The 19,327-nt window shown below is 36.3% G+C and overlaps 1 protein-coding gene across 6 annotated transcripts in view; it reads left to right on the top strand.

The window, feature by feature from the left end:
• POLN (DNA polymerase nu) overlaps positions 1 to 19,327 on the top strand; it is a 93,928-nt gene that overhangs the window by 50,429 nt on the left and 24,172 nt on the right. For all 6 annotated transcript variants that reach the window (XM_057432299.1, XM_057432297.1, XM_057432296.1 and 3 more), the window contains 3 exons: positions 9,892 to 9,974; positions 14,055 to 14,186; positions 16,968 to 17,078. In XM_057432299.1, the coding sequence (XP_057288282.1) occupies positions 9,892 to 9,974; positions 14,055 to 14,186; positions 16,968 to 17,078 (326 nt within the window). The remainder of the gene's footprint in view (positions 1 to 9,891; positions 9,975 to 14,054; positions 14,187 to 16,967; positions 17,079 to 19,327) is intronic.

The raw sequence follows: 19,327 nt of genomic DNA, 5'->3' as shown, positions 1-19,327 counted from the left end.
GAAATTGCATTTGTTTTTTTCACAACCAAACCATGCTGCTTCCTACTTGTTCCATTATTACAACTTTTCTGTTTTTCTAATTCCCCATCCTTTATTTCATAAAAAAATTCCATACTTTAAAAAATCTTATTTGCAGATAAAATAGCTTGCAGAAAAGCTATCGTCTGTTCTCTAGACTCTGTGAAAGGGTTTATTTCTCAAGCTCTGCAGCATGTAGGGGTAGGTTCACAATTACTATGATCTGGAGGGGGGAAATGGTTTGAGGGTACTATCTAATTTTGTTCCTCTCTGCTCTGTTGGAGAAGAAGCTGTGAAAGAGCTTGGAAGACAGCCTTCAGGATCTCTGAATATTGTATTTCTGTTTCTCTTTTCTGTCCTATTATTATACTCACTTTGGGATTAGGCAGCGTCTTATATCTGCTTGAAAACATTGTAAAATCAGCTGTCATTGTATCTTTGAGTTATGTCTCCAGTTTTGGCCTAGGAGGAGTATTTGGCCTGGTATGTTGCTAAAGGTAAAGTTCATTGCTTTTACTTAAATTTCTATAAGGCTGACAGATTAAATCTTTGTTCTGCAGAAGCATCATTATTTAAATCAGACTTTTTTGTATTAGGCAAAAAGCACTAATTCTAGAGAGGTTTTCATCCCTCTCAATAAACATCGCTTGTGAAATATGTCTGTTTCTTAATGGATGATTGCACTGTTACATTTTTGCATAATAAAAGAATTGTACTAAAGCATACTCCTCAAAAGATTGTGACAGGAAACACTGGGAAATGATGGCATTTGGAAATATAATGTGCATGATAGCTGTAATAATTGTTGTCTTGCCTTTGGAATACCTATGTTAGGTAGCTCTGCTTCCACAAATGAGGGTTTAAATATATATATATTTGAATATTTCTGTTGAGATATAGGAGACAGATCTAGTGGTTGGCTTGTGATAGTCAATTATTGCAATATGTTTTTTCAAGGAACATTCATGTAGTAGTTTAATAAAGTTACTTCTCTCTCCGTGTACTCCCTTCTACTCCCTCGTTCTATTCCCCCATCCCAAATGACTGTAAATGCTCTTGGACTGTAAATGCTGAAATGTAGTGAAAGGGAGGATGTTCGGTTTGCCTCCTCAGAATCAGAGTCTTAAAACATTTTAAGCTCTGAGTTCAACACCTCATGGATGTTGGTGGGCGATATTTTAACAGTTTTACTTCTGTAGCAAAGCAATTTCTATCTGTTTTGAAAGCTTGCTTGCAATAGTTGATATTAATCAAACTTAACACTTGTCTTGTTTTGCACTCTGACAGACTGTCTATATGTCAGCTTATGGAAATTCCACCTTATAGTTTACAGTCCCTTGGAGAAGTGCAGCTGTGGTGTTTGTTTAGACTTGCAGATAATAAGGCGGAGGGAATGAAGCCTTCAAGAAGCATAATGGCTTTTGTTTTTTAGAAGAGCTAAACAATAGCTTTAAATAAACCAGGTTGTTAACTACAAGTTTAAACAGACAGCTTAATTTTATGCCACATTGGAAGCTTATTATTATTGCACATTAAATGCGTTTTTGGCATTCTAGGATAAATGAAAAATCAAGTTTTAGAATTGTCACCACCACAGCTAACGCACAAGCTGGTGAAAAAGCAGACTCTGAGGAGGTTGGACAAGCCTCCCTTGTTTTGTGCTGTCTGATAACATTTGCCTTTGCTAATTCCACGGGGAGGAATTTTGTGTATGAAAAGCTATCTCCAAATAGTCATCTCCTTCTAGCGTGACTTTGATGAAATGCTACATTTTATGAGCACACTCCAGAGCTTAATAATATGTTTCCATTTATTTCATTTAACTCAATTAACTTTAGTGTCAAGCCAGATCTTGATGAAATCAAGAATGCAAAGGCAATTCAATCTTCACTTTTACTCTGCCTTTAATTCTATGTGATTACAAGCATAATAGACGTTTAAGCTGCAAGAGGTGTTTTTAGTGAAGATTGAAGAGATGGGATATGAAGTATCGCACCCCTCTCTGCAGAACTCATTTATTCAAGACCCTCATATATAGCATGACTGATTTCTTCCTCTTTTGATTGCCTTGGAAAGATATTTAAAAGTCTGCTGCTTATTTTTTTCTGAATTCTGTAGATGCAGTTTGATGTAATGTGACATCTTCTCCCTTCTTTCCCTGCTTTTTTATAACCTGAGCAATCTGTACATTGTTGTAACAACGTTATAGCTCCATATTTTGTTCCATGTAGTATCCGAGATGGCAGTTACATCATCTTTTGAATATGTATTAAGAAGTCTGTCTCCTTCTGATTCACTTTTCTGGTAAAGGATGGTCTATCTATCTGTTTGTAAAGTTATGAGACTTCTAACAGGCCCAAATGAGTAATTTTTTGATACTTTGCTACAGCTACTTGTATCATGTCCCAAAATGGCTTCTGTTCCTTCTTAACTATTTGTAGCCTCTTACAGAGAATCTTGGAAAGTATATATGATAAGTGAAAAAAGAACCCTTAGAGCATTGATTTGCATTTGATCCCTGACATTATCTTATACAAATGGCCTCTGATAAATTTTGTCATCCCAATTTGTACAGACCCCTTAATCTGTTTACTTTTATTCTTTCAGTGATGGGGCTCATCACTGGTGATGTTCACACTGGCGTCTGAAACTGGGAGTTAGTTGCCCTGACTTCCTTTTATCCTGTGCTTGTAGACCCAAAGACCCTAAAATAAGAATGCCCTCTATTTAATTAATTCCTTCAACAATTGCATGACTCAGAATAAATATCAGTTGTCCGTGTAATTCACTGCGTAAGAGAGGCTACAGGTGTGAGAAGAAAGCCCTTCTTTTTTGTTCTTACAGGACTGAAGGAGGGAAAAGGTGAAGGTTGCAGGGTAGGATGTGCTCTTTTAAGCACTTCCATCAATGTTGGGGACTTTCTGTTCTAACTGACAGATGTCCAGAATTGTGCATTCTTAAACAAAAACCTCTAAGTGACCTTTTTTGTCAAGAGCACTGAAAATGAGTGTGATCTAATTTACCTCTTCAGTATCCATTTGCTGGGATTTCAATATGCAGGTAAATATCTTAATAAAGATAATGGATCACTTTACTCTCAAATGAATCCTTCAACAAATTGATACAGATGATAGCTGTAATTTATGACCTGACCTTGTTACGATTTCTTTATCTGTTTCCCTGCTACTTTAAAATAGAGCAACAGGAGACTTCTGGCCCACAAAGCAATCAGCAAAGATGTATCTTTATCTTCTGTAAAATACGTGAAAGCTACATATCATGCTCTTTAAAAGAAGGCTGAGGAGTAATGAAATAAATCTTCATTCAATGGCCTGTGGAGGCAACTCAGACAAAATAAATTATTTTATGATTAACTGCTGATAGGACTTTTAAAATCCTAAAGTGCTTTCGGAGTCTTGCAAAAGAGTTTCATAGGGGTTATAAAGCTTTCTGTGGTGCTAAATAGATATAAAACAAATTAAAATGCAGTTTGGTAGGGTGGCATATGAAGAGGGAAAAGAGACACAATGACAAAAACGTTAGCTATGGTATAGCTCAAGCTGACAGTGCCATAGTCTTTCATTCAAGGAAGTTAAGCACAGCTAAAAGCTTTCATAAAACCTCTAAATAAACAAAACAGTAATTTAAACTCCGAGTGGAAGGTTATGACCCTCCACCCTTTGTGCTTAAGTACATGAAAACCCTATATTTACATGGGAGATCCAAGCTAGACATTCTCCAACATGCGCAGTATCCACTAGAAGACATTTCTGCCTCTCCTGGTGCCAGGGTGGAAATAAACACAATATGAGATGGGGACCCCAAAAGAGAAGGTGATGTGAGGAATCTGATGTACTGCTTAAGGTATCTCAATGCCCTAGTTTGTTGGCTCGTTTATTGGTATCTATCCTTGGGTAAGGAGCTCCTTCATGTTATTCTGTAACCTTATATCTCACTTACACAAACCAGGTTACAATAAAAATGTGAATACAACCAGTTAACATAACATCTGAATCAGACATGAGAAGTATTTAGAAGTGACATAAAGAAATAAAAATCAAAACCAGCTTAATATATAATTAGGTTGCATTAGAAAGGTCTGTCTCCAATAGCTATTTACCTGCTGTTTCCCTTCTGACAAGATATTAGTCTGCATTTCAGTCTTGTAGATGCTTCTTTCTTTTTTCTTTATTTCCACTCCTCTGGGCAGTCCAGACAAATCTCATTTTTCATCTTGATGTCTCTAAGCTCTTATTAGGAAGACAATGTAGCTACTTTTTTGTGCAGAACACAGTTTTGTAAATACCTCATAATTATAGAAGACATATATATATGGTTGTATATGTGGTTTTCACATTCGTATTCAAATTGTATATTAAAACTGTGTATTATAAAAATATCTAGATGGCCTAATTGTATGTACTTTATGCCTGGCTGTTGTTTGAGATGTAAGGCAGAGTAGTGACAGTGGCTTCAGGGAAACTGTTAACCAGCCTCTTCCTTTTCTGTATTTTATAGCAGATCAGCCAGGCAAAAGTTGTTCCAAGACTGCTTTCTCATATTACCTAAAAATATCAGAGACAACTTATGCCTGAGCCTTGTCAGCATTTTCCATTAGTCATGGAATAGCAGCTGTCCAAAAAATTACTTATTCTTATGCGTTGCATTAACAGTGAACAGACTATGTTATGTGTAGCTAATCATTTCCATATGTTTAGAATGCTCACATACACTCTGGTATATATGCTGCTTGCTTTAGTTATAGCAAGGCCAATATAAGTAAAAAAGTAAGCTTCCAGAATTTACCTCCTACGTGATCTGTCCAATGGTGATACCACTGTAAACTGAGGTTTGCTAAAGCTTGCAGTTGTCACTTATTGCATCAATGGTCTGTACCAGTTTTGTATGCCAACACAAAGTTCCAGACACAAAGTTAGAAAATATACAACCCTCATCTGCTCTTAAATAGCAACAAGTGATTAAAAGTGAGAGATTTATATAGTTCACTGATGAAATTAAAAAAAAGCTGTAAAAGCAGTTGGGTGAACAAATGTGTATTCACTCATAATATCCACTCATTTATTGGACATTAATGACCATGTTTAAAGTGAGTTTAATGGCCGTCCATCTCATTTCCCACAGCAACAATTCACAGCTAGGACCTGGATTAATTGGCATATGCAGGAGAGCAGCCAAGAGCTTTGTGGCTATTATGACTGAGCTTAGCTTGGCTGAGATGTAGTGCAGATCAAGGCAATGCAAGACTGCCAGATATTGTGTTTGAGAAGTTTGTTCTGCCTCTTCCTGTACATAAACAGAGGACTTCCGTCACCATACAACATTTCCCAGAAATGCTGAAATGTCTTATCGCATTCTTTCAAGACTGATTTCCTTCCATTTCTACCTGTTCTCAAAGCTTTATTTTGGCATTGCTCAAACCTTATGCAGCTCTTACAGCCTTTTTGATTTTTTTTAATAGTTTTTGTACTTCGTGCTCCGTGTGCTCATTTCTGTGTCCTACAATTTATGTTATTCCTTTCTTTTTTATATTCTGTGCAGGGTTAAAACAAATCCACCAAGAACTCTGTATTAAATGTGTTATTCCAGTTTATAGTAAGCTTTTCAATTACAGATATGATTACCGTATTTCTTGGGTGTAAAGAATTTTGGTATTCATATGTTTTAAAGACTTAAGACTTAAACAGAAGCATCTTTGAGATGTCCATTAGACCTCATTAATATATGAAAATGTATAGTTTATTTTGGAGGAATTGTGGAAAAAAATCAAGATATTACCTCTGAAAAAGTAATAAATTCCATGTGCTTGTTCTTAAGTTTCATACTGCACTGTATGGTTTTACTAAGAATTTAATCTTTCATCGCTGTTTTGCTACAAATGTTTTCTCCCTTTTTTTTCACTCTAAGAATTAGGCAGCTATTCCCTTTTAGGCTTCCAGCCCAGTTCTTAGTAGAACCACCTTTTTAAAGATTTTATATATCTCTACTCTCCCTATCTTTGTCAGATTCTCTGCTGATTTTGGCTCTAAGTTGTTTTGGTTTCCTCACAGGCCTTTCCAGATCATTTAGCTCTGCTAATTCCTTCCAGGAGTAATGAAATTTCTTAACTTGAACATGTCTTGCAGCGCGGAAGTCCATTCTTTATTCCACCTAATAGATGTGTATCGAGTAAAGTACTATAAAGCAAAGTACCTGCAAACCTGTACTAAATGAAGAAAGGTAAAGGGAAAACAAATTAGAGATGTGGAAGTAGACTGAGACAAGTAGGCAGGCAAGGGCAAGAATGTAGGAGGTGAAATATTGCACATTTAGAGATGGCAAGTCAGGAGGGATTTGAGGATGATGGTCATATTGATTACAAACTTGAACAGTGTATTTGAAGCACTAATGAGAAGGATATCATAAAATGGAAAAATACTTTTCATGTTAGAACTAATAACTGCATATGTATTTTCTGCAGGACTTCAGAAATCATGCTGTTTCCACAACAGAACCACAGCAAATTGTTTCTTCCCTTGAACCCTTTTTTTGCATCAATTTCTCTTACACCATATAAGCTTTCATCCAGTTCCACCAGATGTGCATACAGTATTGGGTGAGATGAAATCTGCCTAGGTGTCACTGTCTGGGCCCAGCAACTAAGGCTTTTTTATGCCCATTCAGCTTCCTTTTTCAGGTTCATTTGAAAACAGTGCATCTCTACTATAGATCTATTTTACATCATACCAGAATTCAACAGTAAGTATTTTCATGCTTTTCATAGCTTGCTTAGTGATTGTAGCTCAGAAAATTCTTACACAAGTAGGCAGATAACAGCGTCTCCTTTTCAGTACCATGGTATTTCATTATGAGTCCAAAGCCAGACTTAAAGTTTTTAAATTTAAATAGGTTCTTATGGTACACATTAAAACAAGTTAATTATCACAAATACAGCTTTGTTTGTAGAGAAAACAGGCTGAACAAGAAGCCTCACTGAGGGTTTCTAAAATGGCTGCTGCATTTCTGGGAAATTGCACCCCCTCCCCACTTCCCCCATTTTGTTATTCAAAGGAATAAGTCATCTTCATCTCAAACTGCAGGGTTGCCACTCTGTATTACAGAAGGCATCAAGCATCCTAGGTAGAAAACAATCATTGTCAACAGAAACTGAAAAATCATTTTCATCATTGGAAACAAAAAGGAATAGTTTTGATTAATGAGTTCTGTTTGCTCAAGCACTTGTGATTTATATGGCAATTTCATACCTTATTATTCCGGATTCTTGAATGTGGTACATAAATTTACCAATATAGAGTGCTAGATGTAATGCCTTTCTGCCAAGTGCTCCTATTTCCCAGTAGGACGTGTTGGCTGACCATTTTAAGTGTTATATTAGAAGAATTATTTGACATAAAGGTCTGAACTTTTAATTGCTTCTCATGTATTTCATGACTACCAAAGGTCAGGAAATGCTAAGTGACTGATGTGATTGCCGTGATCTCATGATGTGTGTGCATCTGCACTGATAATTGTTAGTCAAAGTTTTCTTGTGATTGCTTCCTATGGAAACATAAGATCCTCTCCTGATGCTGCCTGTTGTGATTGCAGCAACAAGTCTATTTCTGTTTATCCAAGTCAGCCCTGTCAAGTGGAAGTTTGGATAATGCAAGTTCATCCTTAATATCCTAGCAGTGAGTCTCGCTGTACACATAACCAAGTTCTAGTGTCCCCTTTCACTTTTAAAGCTTCTCTAGAAGCACCAGTCCCTCCCAGCAAGACTCTCATCTTGCTTCTTCCTTGGTAACATGACCTGGTAAGAATGTATATTCCTCTAAAGATCTCTATGACTTCTTACCCGCTGTGTTCTTTCCGTTATAGCTCTTCTTTCTCAGAGAAGAAGTAAGCGACAGCTCATCCACCTGCTGATCCCTTGGCTCTCAGTTGTCTCTAGCCTCACAGTTTGAATCTTACTTCACTGACTATTGCTGCCCTGCTACCTCTTGCCTTCTCCAGGCCTCTAGTTCAAATTATGCAGTATTATGAAAGCAATATTACATTTTGTACTGTTTCCCTAGTTTCAGCATTCTTTGGTCTTGGTTATTAATCACAGATACAGTCTCAGGTAAGATCTACTCTCTTATTAGAGTCTGTTTTCCCTCCTGCTTCTGGATAGATGCTTTCTCAAGTGTGTGTGTAGCTTAAAGCCAGGTTCTTCAGGAAACTCCTGTGGACTTTCTGCCAGAGGTTGCTTCAGGAAATCCTTAATGATGTCTAGTTTCCTAATTCTGCACTTATTAGCTCCAATTGCCACTTTGTCCTCTTATTCAGGTGCATTTGGGAATCTCAACCTGCTTTATTCAAAAGACCCATGAATTTTTGACCTACCATAACTAAGAAGGCAAATTGTAAGAGTCTCCAGCTATAGAATGATTGTCTTTAGTGTGAATAGTCTTCATTACAGATAGAAAACACTATGTATTAGACTATCCAGTTCTTCATGTTTCTCAGCCTAAAATGAGCAGTGTAAAGTCTATTTTATCTTTAGCCAAAGACCTTTTGCCCAGTGAAGGTTTAAATAATATTAAATTTTATTTTTCCCTTAAAAAAAAATCTGTTCTGCAATAAGGACTCGCTCAGATCTGATTGCACTCAAGGTCTACCTGCTTATAATTCAGAGAGCCTAGTTTTATCGGCACTGTGCATAGGTTTGGCTAACATTCCTGTATGGGCCAGGCAAGCAAAAATTTGTGGCTCTAGATATTCTAGGTACTTGAATAGCATAGTAGTGGTGCAAGGCTCTTCTTGAAGAAGACAGACAGAAATATGCCATTTTCTCAAAGCTTGTCATCCAGACTTTCATGACAAAACATCTTTCATGGCCAAACACTCTCATAACAAAGCATAGCAAACTTTGCTTTTAAAAATGCAGCCAAATAATCATGAACAGGCTTACTCGCAAATTGTGTGTATATCCTCAAGTATCTCTTGTAGCAATTCATCTCTAAGTTCTAAATACGTTTTATGTAGGCAGTTGTTTTCAGAGTATGAGTAGATGATCGAGGTTTCTCCCAGTGCGCTTCCATTTAAACCAAATGTGTTTGAATTGTCAATAATGCTGGCATTCTTTCTGAAGCTACATTTGGATAAAGAAAAGCATAGATGGCACATACTTGATGGTTGCAGAGTCTTAGCTTTTTATTTGCAAATTGCTAAATCCATCACCCATTTTGTAGGACTGTTTACATCAGTTAGTTGTGAATGGGAACCAGAAAGGTTAATACTTTGGTGGAAGTAAACTAGCTACACTCTTTAGTTAAAAAGCAGCTGTTTTATGAAGTTGTTTTTTGTTGCTGTTTTATGAAGCATCCTTGTGGAGCTCTGTAAGATATCTGGAGAGATTCAGCGCATGCTTTTGTCAATCATTAGTCTTGATAAAAGGTTGGATATTCCTGTTAGTAAAATATTTGTTTAAATAAGCTTTGGGTCAGACGTACACTTTGAGTCTCTATATACATCATGTCTTGAAGAAATGCTGTTGCTGGAAAGATTTAATTTTTCTCCTGGGTCAATAGTGAATCCTTTTCATCCTAAAGAACTAATAATATAGCAGTAGGATTTTCCCAGCCCAGAATTTGATTTAGAAGAAATGAAGATGAAGATTAGAATAGCTTCATTTACTATGGACTATCATCACCAAAATTTGTGAGGAAATTGTGCGTTCCTGGCTGAAGAAAACAGTCCTTAAGTGCTTCTGATCATATCTTACAAGTCTGTAGTTATTAAGTGGTTATTGACTTTAAATATATTTTCTGTGGGGATAACAAATTAGTTTTAACTGAAAATGTATAGGGTTGGTTTGTTTGTTTGTTTGTTTAGGAAGGGGATTCCAAGTGAACAAGTGCAACACGCTGATAGAGAGCAAGCAAAGCGTATAGTTTACGCAGTGGTGTATGGAGCAGGTAAGCTGCTACAGTAGATATGTACTTCATACATAATTTATATAAGTAGACTGAATTTCTAAAGGTGAATAGAAGTTTGACAAGTATTAAATTTTTATGTTTACCAAGGATTAAATAATTGATAAAATTAATAATTAATCAATTACATTACCTAGCCACTATCAAAATTATCAAATTAATACAGCCACATTGCCATATACAAAGATTACTCTGATGTATTGATTTGCTGCTGGTGCAACTGAACATTTGTCTTTCTCTAAGATTAGTTTGAGTGGACTTTGCTTTCTGTCAGTGTATAGACAGAGATGAGAATGACTTCAGTGGAATTAGAAGAGCTCTAATATTGTCTCAAAACACATCTATAGAATCACAGAATGGCTGAGGTTGGAAGGGATCATTGGAGGTCATCAAATCCAGCCCCCTGCTCAAACAGGGACTTCTAGAGCCCAGCACCATGTACTGATAGCTTTTGAACTGTCTTCAAGTATGGAGACTCTGACAACCTCCTGGGCAACCTGTGAGAGTACTCTGTCACTCTCACAACATAAAAGCGTTTCCTCACTTTAGATCTGAATGTTTGCTGCCATTTCTTCACAACTGCAGAAAAGCTGCAAAAATCCACAGCTACCCATTGTACCTAAGTCCTGCCCAGGTCCTAGATAAGTCAGGACATTCTTTGTACTTTCCAAAACTACCTGCCATTTCTTAAATGATGCCCAACTGTCCTTATGCTTCATACCTTTTCTGGGAACACAGCTGTATGTGTCTCATCAGCCTACAAGCACTTGTGAAGTTGTTCTAGTGAGCAGCTAACTAAACTTTTATGTAGGTCTTCTGGAGAAATCCAAAAGCCCTAAAGAAGATGAGTATTTGGAAAACTCGTTTAGGAAATGAGAGCCCTAGGATGCAGGCTTATTTAACTTGGAAGCACTTAAAACTACATTTGGGTTCCTGAGTGAGACTGCTTTCTAAACTGTCTTTTTGCAGTGAGTCATCAATAGTGCTTGAACCAAAGGCAGAGCTGGCCAAGGGCATTCAATTTATTGTTTAGGACATTCAGCTGGAAAAGGGAAAAAAACACTTCAATTTCAGTTCTCCAGAATATCTTTTTTTTATGTGAAATGTGTGCGTAGATTATATACCTTCATACAAGAATAAAAATATATATACACACACTTGCATTTTTACATTAAACTGTATGGCATTTTAAACATCTGTGTTTAACATCTATATTTAAAAAGCCCAGCACTGCCTTCCTGCAATGTCAATTCAGACCTTCCCATGCTGAGACTGGAATCAAGTCTCCCATTTCCAGCCTGAATTTTTATTCACTAAAGTACTTCACAAAATGCAGGCAGTACAACCCTGCCCCTTGGTCCATGCAGATGCTGCACATTTCCTATCTGTTCCTTTCACTGTGGTTGGAACAGGCAGATAACCTGACTTTATCAGACTGAATCTCCACCAGTTGAATTTTCAGTGGAGAAAAGGCAATGCCTCAGTTACCGGATCTAGAGCCCCCCTCAACAGAGCCTGTGGCTGTTTACTCATACTATGGAGAATTTAGATGATTAGATTAAGCAGAGTATTGGCACTCCCTCACTTGCTCTGCACCAGACACTAAACATTTCAGTGCAGCAGTGCTTCATTTAAGTATCCATTTACTTGTTTGTGCTTTGCCTCCATCTCAAGTGAGGGCAGGTAAAGGGCCTGAATGCTTCAGCTCATTAGCAGTGTGATTTGAAACTAGTTAAGACATAACATGGAGTGATATCATTAAACTATTTCTTGTTAGATACCTAAAACCGATGGGCTGAATTCCACCCACAGTTTGTCTCCTTTCAAAGATGGCTAACTTTTCATTAAGGAGACATTTTGATGCAACTGAAGAGTGTGAATAATATTTATTTCACTTCTTTTGTGGTTGCAAAATGCAGGCACAATCCTTGAGGAGCTTGCTTGTATATATGTATTATGCTTACAGGAGTTAATGAAAACCTTTCATGTAGTAAATAGGGATCTTGGTTTTTTTTTCTTTTTCTTTTCTTAGCTTTAGGTTGTACTTGGTTCATATATTCAAGGTCTTTTCTATAATCCTGGGGGATAGAAAGTAGTATAATAAAGAAAGAAGAGTCTCATTATGTCTAGGAGTTGGCACTTTAATAAAGCACCAACTTTTGAGAGGGATGACAGTATTACTGTCTTTTGCTGGGTTTGAAGCAATTCAGTTTGCCTGCTTCTGCCACAGTCATCATGTAGAACTAAAGCGCAGAGCACTTAAACACCTGTAAAATAAGGAATTAATTCAATTCAATGGCAGTATGTTTGAGCCCTGAATCGACACAGAGGGATGTCATGGTGTTTAAATGGAAAGCTAATGGTATTTTCAGTTTTGAAAGATGATGTTACAGAATGGAGAACACTAAAACTCATAAGCTGCCGCTAACAATTTCCCTGGCACAAGTAACTCAAGGAGAGTCCTGAGGGAAGCTGCAGTCCTCTCCTGAGCATTGCTTCACATGGCCTGTGCTCCTGCATTGTGAAACAGGATCTGACACAGTTACCTCTCTTTTTTTATTTCCCAGCATCTGCATTTCCTTGGAATAGTTCAGACTTCCTTGCTGATATTGTGGCTTAATTTTCCTACTATATTATGCAGTACCTTGTTCTGTATATCGATAGTTCTTTAAATGGCTAACATGGACAAACTTAGATGTTACAGTTCCCTAAGGAAGCCGCAGCAGTCTCCTCACTGTTAACATGTGCTTTAGCAGGTAGATTTGTCCTCTGTTGGCCCAGGAAGAAAACCCAAATTAATTAGATGTCAAATAAAATTATAGACCTATAATAACTCAGCAAGAGTCATTGTGGATGTCTAATGAATTTCTTCTTCCAGCACCTTGTCCAGACTGGTGTTCCTGCAGCTTAGTGCAGATCCTGGCATGACTGAGAACAAAATGCTACAGAATTGTTCCGAAATGCACATCAGACTGACAGTGATGGTATTTAGGTGGCTGAAATCTTCTCTGTAAAAAACACTAGATAATTTTGCTTGACAGTATTACTGTGACAATATCTATTCTGTGCCTTTGGTGCGTTGAGACATTGCTTTTCCACTTAGGTTATTTGCAAACACAGTGCTGGGTTTGCATTGCTGTGCAGCTGACATGAATATATCCGTCTTTCAACCCTCATCTGACTAATGTTGATGTATGGTTTATTTTTACTGGAACTGTTTGGTTTATAAATGTATTTGAACTGTAGCTCTTAGTTTATATTTTCACACTCTGGAAAACTGTCTTCAGCTTTTTTCCACCTTATCTTGTAAATGCTCTTACTTCCAGCATAATATGTATTTTGCACCTATATCCTGTCTAAAAGTTATTATTCCTTTCTCTCTCTGTTGGAATGCTTTTTCTGTTTTGCTTTAGTTTTGTTTTTTTCTTTTCTTTTTCCAACCCTTTTATTTCACAACTTGGACCCAGATTTTTACAGACATTGAGGAGCTCATGACTGTTTGAAATCTGTGGCACTCAGACTCCTAATGGCCTTTCTAGTATCAGGCTACTTCTTATAATTGCTTCAGCAGTTAAGTTTCCCTGTGGCTTTTACAACAAATTCAAAGGTTCTAGCTAAACTGAACCAGCCACATCTCCATTCTTTTTTAGATCTTCATTCACATTTGTGTTTAAGATGGTTTTCAAATTCTTTGTTCTACTCCTCAAAGTTTGCAGATTTCAACACTGAACTAATAAAACGATACTTAAGGCAACAAAGTTATTCTATGAAAAAAAGATATTTCAACTACATTGTAGATATAATTAGGAATTTCTTAATTACATACTTCTTATATACTTCTTATGGGGTATGTTCTGAATCCAGTAACTTCAGTAAAACATTCAAGCTCCAAGTTAAATATTTATTTGTTAAAATGTGATTGTAGAGTATTGAATCTGTCCCCTTTTACAGAGGTAAATAAAGTTAACTAATTCCAGTAACTGTGAATGTAGTAGTGCTATTGTATTTAGTGTATTTCCATTCTGCTTTATTGCATAATAAAGATAATTTCTTTACCACCAGGTAAAGAACGTCTTGCTGACTGCCTGGGAATTACTCCTCTTCAAGCCAGTCAATTTATAGAGAGTTTTATGCAAAAATACAGGAAAGTATATGAATTTACAAAGAGAACCATTGAACAATGCCGAAATAAAGGTAATCCAAAACCCGTAAACATATTTTTGTTTACGCATCAGTACTGTCTGACAGCAGTGAAAATAAAGATTCAGCTTAACCCAAATTAGACAGTTACAGGACAAGAAAAAAACATGAAATATCAATTCTTGGTGAATAAAAGAACTGGTTAAGCCTGTCTGCCTTTTCTCAGACAGATGCTAACAGAATAAGACATCTGTTCTCAGAATGAACTCTCCTTAATGTCAAGTTGTGCTGCATCATTTTGACACATAATGTACTCCAACACAAAAAAGCCCAAAGAATCTTTTACTTAATAAATTCTGTACATGGCTGCTGGACCATGGAAGTTCAGCCATTTAGTCAAAGAACCAATTTACAAATCCTTTTTTCTTTTTTTTTACATATTTTTTGTTTCCATCATTCAGAATTTATGTTGTTGAAGTTCAGGTGGTATCTGTGATGACAGATGTGTGCAGAGTGCTACTTGGAGCCAGCAGCTGCAAACTCTTCTTGCATCCTATTTGTTGTTAGTCTACACATTCATTTATATTTAGTGAATCCTAAGAGTGTGGTAATTTGAGGTGAGAAAAATAAAGATGCTTGAAATACTGTCTTTTGAAAGCTACTTAGCAGAACTGTCAAGATGTATTTCTTTTGTTTCCTAATAGGGTATACAGTATTAAGACATTTTGTAGAAATAAATACTAAATGTGCTTTATAATATTGCATCATTGTATGGGTGAATGTCATGATAAAAACATAACTGGCTTCTAGTCATGAAAATAGAAAGCATAACATATATAGTAAAATATTATGCATTTATTATATATTCTGATCTAGTTAAAATAACAGAGCATTATTTTCTTAAAGGTGGATGAATTTCAGTAGCCATACTCCTGTGATAAAGAATCTGGTTTATGAGCTTAGTAGACAAGAGTGTTGTAACGAATGTCCTTGACTGACATCAAACCACACTTGCGTAATTAGTACTCACTGCTCCTCTTGTCCCCTTCTATTAACCATTTTCTTACCTATGAATGTAAAAGAACAAACTGATTTGGTTGTACAAGCTCAAAAGATCTGCAGCATGTTGACATTATTTAGTATTTTTCTTGTTAATCCACCTCAGATTCCAACTACCCAACAAAAACATTCCAACCTGGTGAGCTCATTGTAGGGTAACATATTTACTTATTTGCAGTTCAAAGGTGAACAGCACCCACTTGACTGATATTATTTAGATGTTATGAATGTTCAATGCTCTGTTTAGACATGATAAGCATATGAGTAATATTAATATTTGTGATTAAGGTATTTTTGTTAGTGTATATAGAGTTTATACATTACTATATTGTTGTTTTTTATGAAATTATCAACAAATTTAAAAAAAAGGCTAAAGTAAGACCTCATTGAAATATGTATTTGCAGATTAATCTTTGACCACAGGCCCATACTCTGCCACTATTGTATGAAAGATGGTATTTGGGGATGCTCATCAGCGATGAGTATTGTGAGGGTGATCCTGTTGTGCAGACACACCCCACAGGAATAAGGATATCACAGTAGAGCTATTTTTCACTGAGAATCCAACATTTCAAGAATTCCTTCTTTAGATACTCTTCCTCATGGGGAGTCTTAGTTGAATTGGGAAGACTGATTTGCCAAAGAGTGTCCTAACCTCCAGATAATTCAGCTCTTTCTTCCAAAACTGGTACTTTTAGTATCAGTGCTCCTGGAAATACAGTAATTCACAGAAAGCTGTATTAATTCAGCAGAATAATCTTCATCCTCTGCACATAAGTCTGGGTATGTGTTGTCCCTACCCAGACAACACATAGTATTGTCTCCAAACAGTTATGGAGAAGTTTGGAGAGGTCTTCTTACCATATGTGCTTCATACCTTGGTTGTCAAAGAGGAGATGGTGGCAGTCTGAACTTCCATGGTAGCTATTCACAATTCATGGACAGTCAAGGCAACCAGTTGTATAACAAAAGATCTTGTAAAGAAACATTTTTAACGTGGATGTTTTTTCATTTTTCTTAGAATAATAAATTTAGTTTTGAAGGTAAGCTGAGATAAGGTTTTGTGTGTGTGATTTTGACATGAGGATCTTCCCATCTCTTTTCCTCTCTGAACTCACTTCACTTGCGCTCCAAAGTAGTTGTTTTGGCAAAATAGATCATTGATCATTAGGCTTAACATGAAGCTTTAACTGTGTTTTCATGTATTTCTTTTAAACTAAAAACCCCAGAACACTAAAGTTAAGGAAGTTTTTCTGTGAAAGGGATGTGAAATCACCGCATAAAGAAAATGTTATAACATTTTTTTCCCCAAAAAACTATTTGATAATTTTTGGGAATAGTCATTAATGATTTAATTATTCTACAAATTGATTTTTCTTCACTATTCCCAAGTAAAATATTCATTGTATAGAAAGCTCTAATTATGGCTGCTAATAGATAGATAGCTAATTCTGCTAGGTATTTATAGTTTCTTCTCCCACAGAGAGAGTTTGCTGGTATATCAGTAGATGTTCCTAATGAAAATAGAGCTTTAATGAACAGAAGTTTTCCCTGTATAACATGGACCAATTCTCTGAATGAAGTAATTCTTAGACCAAAAATACAATAAGCATTTAAGGTTTAAATAAGAGAAGTTCTGCTTGTTTTCAGAGGGCACAATATGAAATTGACTCAGGCAGCACATAATTACAAAAATTGATATTATCTGTAAAATGAATTTATGAAATTTAATTTTAATCACTCTAAGAATAGTAATTTCTATTTAAATCCTACAAGGTTATGTGGTTTCCATCATGGGACGTAAAAGACCACTGCCTAATATCAATGCACAGGATTACAAGCTACGCACACAAGCGGAGAGGCAGGCGGTCAATTTTGTCATTCAAGGTAAAATCCTGCTCGCCTACCTCCCTCTTTGTCTGTGCTTGGCTTTAGTGGACAACTCCTCTGATCATCTCAAAAGAATGGATATTCTCTAGTCTATGAGACTCAACTATTGAGGCATGAGCTTTATTAGGAAAGAGAAGTTTAAATGATATATTCTGTTTACCTTGGAATTTGCCAGTAAATGGTGTCATAATAATAATAACAGTATCAGTGTTCTAATACACTACAGTGCTCTGCGTAGGTAAATACAGGTATACATGCATACTATGTATAGAGAGAGTATCTGGAATTCAGTGTTTCAGATATATTGCTGTCTTAACACTTTTTCCTTTCTTGTTTTGATTGTTACTCCAAGAAGGTTTATGTGATTATGCTGTCTACAGATTCTAACTTCTACTGTGCCAGATAGTTTTAGTTTAAGAAATAATCAACGTTGCAGAAATTGTACATTGTTATTGTTAGTTTTGAAACCCAACTCATTCTTTCTAAGGACCATTCAAACTTAGTTTTGTAGAGGGCAAGAAAAAAGGTGGGTTTTTTTTTCACAGAAAACATTGTAAATTTGCTGTATAGGTTGGAAATGTGAAAGTCAGCATAAAGTGTTCAACTGTTAGTTAATCTAATGCATTAACACACTCTTTAAATCACTTGGACCGCAAGACTGTACAGCATATACCTACCTAAAGAAAACCATAGAAACTGAGCTGGCAGATTTAGATCCCTACTAAGCCACTGCTTGGAAGAATTACTTTTTCAATTGGATGATGCTGACAGGGTTTTCATTAAGTTATGTTGGAAGTGCACAATTTACAGGCAAGTAAAAAGTGATTTCTAGACATGGTGGTGGTGTGTTTTTTAAAAAGTGATTCGAATTTTCTTTTTGAGACGATCATGTGGGTTTTTTCTTTTTTTTTTTCCTCTCCCAATACTATTAATGTTTCATTTAAAAAATGACTTAAGTATTTGTCCTGTTCCATCTCTTTATAATTAGTAATCGAATTTAAGTACTGGCCGTGCAAGGATATGTACAGATCTAGAATTCTAGTAGACACCCTGTTGCTTGAATAATCACTGTGCTCAAGTGATGGCTGCCTTGCTTTAGTAGCCACCCAACTGTCAAATTTTACAATGACCTCATAAAATCTGCAGCAGATTTGTAACACTGGGCATGCCTGTCCCACCTTCTCCAGAGGCTTGTGTTCCATGTACCTGGGTTTCCATCCAACTGGCCAGCAGCCCTCTCCAGTTAGAGGCACGATGCTGGACCTAATACAGCAAGTCCTGCTGAGTGTACAGTGTAGCATTAATAAAGGTGCACGGCCTCTGAGCAGCACTTGCTTATGTCCATCTGTCCAAAGAGCTTGGAGCTCAGGGAAAGCTGTCACAGGGCTGTCTACAAAACACAAGTACTACAATAATAAGATTATCCTATTTCAGTGTTGATTCAGTAATACTGGAGGATGAATCTTATGAAAAGCATTGTAACTGTTATTCAAAGCATGTAATGTTAGAAGGTGTGATGAAGGAAGGAATAAGAACTATTCAGTATTCCCAAATTTTATTAAAAATTTCATTCAAGACTACAATCTTTTTAATTTCAGGATTTCAGCTATGAGATATTTTAAGACTGTAAAAACTTTCTTAATTATGTTAAAACATCACAGTGACTAAACTGCATTTATCACATGTGGGTTATAATTATATTAAATAGTATAATTATTTTAAGCAGTTTGCATGTCGGTTATGGTAGCAGCCAACTGATAGCAGAAAACTTCTGGTACATGACAATATTAAGAGGACTGTATTTTAACTTACTACAGCTGGGTTTCCCACAGTTCTTTCATAGTTTTTTTATGTTTTTTTAGTATTTCCCAGTTCAATAGTTTTTACCAATATACAGCATAATATTCTTCATTTATAATTCAGCTCTACCTAACTGCATATTTGAACAGGAAAACAAGAGAAGTATTTGAAGCTAAATGTAGCCATCTCAATGATCAGCTCTGGATCTGCACTTGATATGGTTAATGAGTAAAACAGTCTCAGTATGGGATTTAGAGAAGGCAGTTTGTCATAGAAAACCATGAAGAAGAGGTGTTAAGTCTATCTATCTCCTAAATGTCTTACATACTCTCTCTTAGACAAAAGGGCAGCTGTGTCCTGAGGTATATCAAGTACAGCATAGACAGTCAAGGGATGTGATTTCCCCACCCGATACTGCACTGGTGCAGGCCCCCCTTAAGTTTTGT

The sequence above is a fragment of the Pezoporus wallicus genome, unplaced genomic scaffold, assembly GCF_028554395.1.
Source record: "Pezoporus wallicus isolate ANWC-B61680 ecotype Strahan unplaced genomic scaffold, APGP_CSIRO_Pwel_v1 contig_8490, whole genome shotgun sequence".
NCBI lineage: Eukaryota > Metazoa > Chordata > Aves > Psittaciformes > Psittacidae > Pezoporus > Pezoporus wallicus.
Note: the sequence above shows the minus strand (reverse complement) of the source record. Positions and strands in the feature narration are given on the sequence as shown.